This window comes from Sabethes cyaneus, chromosome 2 (assembly GCF_943734655.1).
Source record: "Sabethes cyaneus chromosome 2, idSabCyanKW18_F2, whole genome shotgun sequence".
Lineage (NCBI taxonomy): Eukaryota > Metazoa > Arthropoda > Insecta > Diptera > Culicidae > Sabethes > Sabethes cyaneus.
In genome coordinates this window covers 9,098,624-9,105,684 of record NC_071354.1, presented here as the reverse complement: position 1 = coordinate 9,105,684, position 7,061 = coordinate 9,098,624, and the positions used below count along the sequence as shown (strand labels likewise).

Below are 7,061 nucleotides of genomic sequence, written 5' to 3'. Positions count from 1 at the left end.
GTCGAGTTCACTTTGACGGGGTTACTATGGGAATATCCATGATTGTTTGTTGGAGTTGAAAAATGTAAACATTGTTTAATTTTGCAGATCAGCTGAAGAGGAACATAATTCTACGGATAAGAAGATTTATGGATTGTGGCTTCGCTGTTTTCGGACATTTCAGGGAGAATGGCCAAATACGCAACGAAAAGTTTCTTATCAAGACGAGACGCTCTTCGAGAGCAAACTTGTCAACAGCTCGACCAATATGAAGTTAATGTTTCCCTCTGACTCTGAGTGCACTCGAATGTTTAATTCGCACGATTGTAAAAAGTATTCTGAGCCGGTGCTTTCAGGAAATTATGGCCGGAAAAACTACAAAAGTTTGAATCGGTTCAGTTATGTTCCACTTCAGCTGATCTGCAAAATGAAACAATGTTTACATTTTTACACTCGAACAACAAACAATCATGAATGTTTCCATAGTATCTCCGTCAGGGCAGACTCGACGTCGACGCTCCTGCAATGAATGTCAAAAAATTCTGCCCACTTGTGCTCAATAGCCGCCATTATCGCTCGTGGAAAGCTGGATAAGGCTTTGTACACAAATTACGTAACGCTTAGAGGGGAGGGAGAGAGGTCGAGTTTGGGTTACTTGTTGTTACATAAGGGAGAGGGGGAGTCAAGAGAATAGTTACGTAACAAATTTATGAATACCAAAAAAGCAGTTGCCAAACGAGGAAAGGACGTGTTGGTGGTGGAAAACAGTGATTCGGTTTACAGTGATGAAAATTTTGATACAAAATTATGGTTTGTAGCTGATGGAGATAATCCTACTAAATTTCCAGTTATTACGGTTTAAGACCATTTATGAATAACATGGGTCGATGTCTGATTGTTGTTATATGAATAATTTGAAGCTCTTGCTGGTTTGGTTGAATTCCGTAAAAATTATGCGGTTTATGCCATTTTTATTCAATATTAAGGTCAGGACTTCAACCGTTCCTTTTTTTCTACAGCATTCACACCACCGCGCATTCAAATTCACACCGTCTGTTTAGTGATAGAATACGAACGCTATGAATAACGCAACTAGCAGCATGCTCAGTCATGCCTCCGTACTGAACGGTAGAACGAATGCATTTTCAACTTTTTTAACATTTTAAGCTGCCTTTACCGTTTGGAGCAGCGAATGACTGCAAAACAGTCAAATGACTGGCAGTCACCACGCTAACGAAAAGCAATCGCGCTATCGTATGGTTCAATACTACAAAAAACAACCACATGCACATGTGGAAGAAGTCGGTCGGACTTCGTCCAATTCACACGAACATTTTGCTTGCGTCGGACCGACTCCGGGTGACAAACTATTACTGTGAGCAGCAGATTTGGAGACAAAAAGAGAAACGAAAAAATACGTCATCTTATGCTTCGAGCCAATTTGCAATTTAGATTCTTCGATATGAACGCAAAACGGTAGAAAGACTTTTGGCTTCTCTTGAGAGACCGCATGGATTTTAAGACGGCAGCAGCCCAAGCGGCAGATTGACTGGATTCAAAAAACAGTCAAATGATCGTTCAAAAAGCGCAAGTTGAATGCAGAAAGCGTACGCATTCACGCAGTCACATTCAACTTGCGATCCCTTTTCATGCCTTGGTTTAGGTACTGTACAGGGGGAGAGGGGGGGGGGTGTGGTTAACGTTACGTTACGTATTAATTGGGGGGTTATGCCAAGCGTTACTTAATGTTACATAGGGGAGGGAGGGGGTCCGAAAACCGGAATTTTTGTGCTACGTAATTTGTGTACCACGCCTAAGACGCTGATTAGATCGGTAGTCCTTAACGGCCATGAGGCATGGACTATGCTCGTGGAGGACTTAGTATTTTCGAACGGAAGGTGCTGCGCACCATCTATGACGGAGTGCAGATGGAAGACGGAACGTGGAGGAGGCGAACGAACCACGCATTGCATAATCAGCTGCTTAGGGAACCACCCATCGCTCACACCGCAAAAATCAGTCGCCTGCGATGGGCTGGGCACGTCGTGAGGATGTCGAACGACAGCCCGGTTGAAAAAGTTCTCAATAATGATCCGACTGAAACGAGACGGCGGAGTGCAGCGAGCAAGACCCTACGCAGACTACCTGGCTGCCGAATTGCGGCCATGGACCGAGTGGAATCAAGAGGACTTCTTCGTACAGCAGAGGAAACTACGGCTGGAAGCTGATTAAGTAAGTTGAACATGAAACAGTCCAACAACTTGAACTTAGACGTGGACATAACCCTGGTTATGGCTGGTCGATTCTTCCATTCTTCCAACCATGTGTAGATTGTACGGATATCCTTGGCCAATTGCAGCCTGGTTTCTGGTCTAAAATGCCATCAGGAAGCGTTTCGTACGGGAGGTCCACGCTTTTTCTTCCATTCCCTTAATTTCGAGGAGTTCAATGGAATTAGGTATTATTTTAATTGGATTAAGACACAATGTCAGGTGGTTCAGATAAATAAATACAAATACAAATCTAAAAATACAAATTTCTGCTTCCACTTAATTCCTTGGAGTTCTCTCTGCGGCACATGCTGCGCTGTTGGTCTGGCCGTTGACTAGAAAAGTGATTGATTCAAGTAATCGTCCTTTTCCAGGATGCTTTCAAGTATTGGCTGCGTTAGTATGAGATTAGATTAGTTTAGGCCCAAAAACTAACTTCCATGTTCCATGTGCCATCTATCAGAAACCAATAGGTTTCATAAGTGGCGTGTGGCAATGCCAAAATTGCTTATACACAGCCAGGGACTATTCCTATAGGGTCCTATAGGGTCCTATAGCGGGATCGTTATTAGCTTACCCAATAAGCAGGGAATCAAAACAAACAAATCGACAAACACGAAGAGCCTAAAAAACAGGCTCACGTTGCAACCATACTGAGTGTTGAATCATGCGAATGCGGATTTTTTTTGCTCTATCTACAAGAAAGGCGATAAGCTGGATTGTGAGAACTACAGAGCTAGCACTATCCTGAAGCCGCCTACAAAGTGGTTTCCCAAGTCATCTTCCATCGACTGTCGCAAATAGCCAATAGATTTGTGGAAAGTTATCTTGTCGGCTTTTTTATGTGTGGACTCATTACTGCGACCAGTAGGGGAGAGTAGTCAACAGTGAGACAACAGGAACAGTGAGACATCGGGAATAGCTTCGCCATAAAACATACAAGATCCACGATATTTTCCTGCAAAGTAAAGTTTGTGAATCTATATCACATAATACAGTCTGAGAAAAATTTGTTAATTTTTTAGTATATTTTTCAACAAACGTCGTTTTTGGGGGGGTCAAAGTAAATTTTATTGCGATCATTTTCAGGTGATTTTTAACGGCAAATCGCATAGCTAATCCAAATTAAATTTACTACATGGCATCTCATAGGAGTGAGAGATAAAAATAAAAAATATAAGACCATCGAATTGTTTGCTAACACGACTATTTCACTATTTCTTATAAAACATTCCTATTGGGAACAGTGAGACAAACAGATGTGGGTAATTTTCAACAAAAAAATTTTGTGTTGAATTGTAAATCAATCCATATAAATTGATTGTAAATGAGTTCTGAAGTGTAAGTTGAAGGTCAGATAACCAGGATTTGACCTTTATATGAATATAAATGTAGATGTGAGAAAAATCGGAATTTTCAATAATGCACAACAATAATGTATCCTTTATGCACAAAATAAACAGTACGACCTCTAAACTATTCTGTGTAACCAAAAAATATAGTTTAAGTTTAATTCTAATATGTGTCTCAGTATTCAATACTCGTTGTCTCACTCTTCCCACCTACTGGGGAACAGTGAGCCAAAAAACACCTTCACATTTGCGTTTGTAACTATTTTATCTTTTAACCAAAAGGGCTGAAACTTTTTTTTCAGACAACTAGAAGGATATACCTTTCAAATGGATTGAAGACCTCGTTGGTAACTATCACCAAAAAATTTTTAAAATTTTTGGAAAAAAAGTGTCTCACTGTAGACGTCTCTCCCCTATAGTTGATCTATTGTAATATCGCCCGGGTGTTTGCTGTATGACCTGCACTGCATTTCTTTTTGCTATACTCGCTATTGAGTGAGCGATACGCTTATTTTAAATTGAATGCGTGCTTGCGTGTATTGGGGTTTACCCTTCCTTCAAAGCTTGATCACCTTTACCCACTTATTCCTCGCTGCCAGCACTATCCCATATTATAGCCGTCCCTGGTGAGAACTCATTCGTACCTCTGACCAGTACACTTAACTATAGGAGAGATATTTGCACTGTCAAGAGGCTTTAGAGGGTAAATATAGAATTCAGCACGAAGGAAGGGTAAATGGAGGGGCCTGAGAGTAAACCCATGCTAAAGTCACTTGACATCGAATGGCTTGATTCTACTAAGATTCGAACCCACGACCACTCGCTTGTCAAAGCAGACTCGGTAACCTTGCGGCTACGGAGCCCCCCATCTTGTCGGCTTCATGGATGGTCGGTTTACAACGGATCAAATCTTTATCCTGCGTCAGATCCTCCAAAAGTGCCACGAAATCCGAATTTCCATGCATCTCCTATTCATTGATGCGGTCAAGGCCGCCTACGATAGTGTAATCCGACATCCGAGCATTGGAAATTCTGGACGAAAACGGCTTTTCGGGTAAGCATACTAGCCTTATCATGGCTATCGAGTGGTGTGTGGGAATTTCGGGTGGGTTCACGGACTCATTAGAATTTCACGGGTGATTTCGATACGGAGATAGTCTTTTCAGCATCGCGCTTGAAGGTGACGTGGATGCTATCGGTACAACATTTGAGGCGATGTAAGATCAGTATGCCAGACTAACATCCCACTTCTGTATTTCGAATGGATTGGTTTTTCGAACGAAAGTGGATGGTATTCTTAATTCCGCCAGCAAAATCAAATTAGAAAAAAAAAACTCACTCGAAACAAGTCGAACGAAATAAAGATTCATTCGAAATACATACCGAGAAGATTGGGTTGAAGATACATACCTCTAAAATAAAATAAATACTGGCGGGTGGGACTAAGTGCGACAGGATCCGCTTTGGGCAGTACCGTGGTGGCCGACGAGTCGTTGTGCTTTGGCTTACTGGCAACAGAGCACAATAATACCGGTCGCAGTGAGTTTTTGAACGGCAGGTGCTAAGACACATCTTTGGCGGCGTGCAAGGGAATGGTGTACGGAGACGAAGCATGAACTACGAGCTAAAGCTGGGCGGATACGTTCGGCAAGACATGTTGACTAGAATGCCGCGAGGTGGCAAGACCAGGTGGAGCGGGATCTTACGAGCACTGAGTGCCCGCGGAACTGGAGACCAGCTGCCGTGGATCGAGTTTGATGGCTGAATGGCGTTATGCAGGCCTTATCAGAACACGTAAAGCCAACTAAGTAAATAAATAAACTATTTTCCTATTTGTATACTCAATGTCAATGGTGTCATTTTGAGTAATAACATTCACAAGAACTATAATTCGGAGGGCATTCAAATTTGAGTACACCTTTGATCCTAATCCGTTCCCATCTCCTAAATGGCAAAACTAAAAATTGTACGGTGAAACATTTTCCCCAAACTTACCCTGTTTGGCACTTTATAATACAACATTTCAGCAAACTCACAAATGCTCACAAGTTTAGGAATACACTAACGAAATGTTAAAGCAAGCAAAAACAAATATTTCACAAATGCTTTGATGAACATCCAACGCCTACCCTTTATGAGATGACAGCTAACTGATTCCTAATCGCTAGTGTTATGTGGTTGTTGCAAGCAAACCCGTAGTAGTAGGTAGTAGGCCAGGCCAGGTTGATGATTTATTGAGTATGGGTATGAGTGTTAAACCAGGTTAAACCTACCTTGGACAAGAGTGTCATCACGTGCCGTACTCAATTAGTGGTTTAGCAATAAAAAAAAAACACTCGCACAAATGCATCCCGGGTTTAGTTTTCTTGTTTCATTTGTTTTAATTTTAATTTCTACTCAGTTAGTTTCCCGTGTTCTGTTACATCCCATTTTGCGTCGTCAGTATACGTCTTGCTTTTTTGTTTTTTCAATCAGAATCTGCATTTTTGTGTTGTGTTGTTTGTTCACTTGTGTTAATTGTGTTGTGTTTTGTTGTGTTATACTCAGTGTGTTTGTTATTTAATAGCAAATTTATCTTTACACATATCGTTATTATTATTAACCGATGACGATGATTTAGAGTTAGTTATTGCTGGAGTACTCATTGGCACAGGAGTGATAGGTTTAAAGGCTACCGAGTTAGATTCATACTTGTAGACCGGTGGCACCGGAGCCGGAACAGTGGACGACGTGGGTGGTGGTCCGCCCAGGGTGTGATGTCGCTGATGCGAGTGCTTCTGCTTGTTATGTTGATGATGATGGTGATGATGCTGATGCTGATGCTGGTGATGCTGCTGGGGATGATTGTTGTGTAGATATTGGAGACCTTTCGGCTCCGGGTCGCTACCGCTGCTGTCCTCTTCGCTGTGCGACTGGCTGGGATGCTGCCGGACTGTGGCCAGTGTGGCCGTGGCCAGGGTCGTGTGCTGCCGAGCCGCAGCCAACGAACGGCGACTACTGCTAGTGGTTAGTGCGCTGCTACTGCTGTTGCTGCTATTGCTGCTACTGTTGATAAACGGATTGGTTGCGGGATTGCCGGCCGTTGTCGGGAACTTGCTGATGCTATTGCTATTGATAAAATTGCTACTAGTATTGCTGCTGTTGGTGCTGCTGTTGGGCGGGACGCCATTGCTGCCGTTGCGGTAGTCGCGCAACGTTTTCGAGCTGATCGAGTGGGATTTGATCTTGAGATCGCGCACCGTCGCTTCCACCGTTTGGGAGGATTGGAAATTAAAGCTATGATGTTTTTGTAAAGGCAGTTTAATGTGACGTCGGTTCGAGGAAACGAGATTCTTCTTCAGTAATTGGTTGATCTTGACTTGATTGCTTCTATCTACGGGGAAAAGCTCCTTCGGTATCAGGATACGCGTCTGGTGCTGGGTGATTTCGAAGTAGTGATTATCGTACGCGGAGGGACACT

The 7,061-nt window shown here is 42.6% G+C and overlaps 1 protein-coding gene across 1 annotated transcript in view; it reads right to left on the bottom strand.

The window, feature by feature from the left end:
- Positions 1-6,156: 6,156 nt before the first annotated feature.
- The window catches only part of LOC128737075 (hemicentin-2), a gene marked incomplete at its 5' end in the record, with an annotated part of 63,393 nt that continues 62,488 nt past the window's right edge, over positions 6,157-7,061 (bottom strand). The window contains 1 exon segment of the mRNA XM_053831627.1: positions 6,157-7,059. Within this exon segment, the coding sequence (XP_053687602.1) occupies positions 6,157-7,059 (903 nt within the window).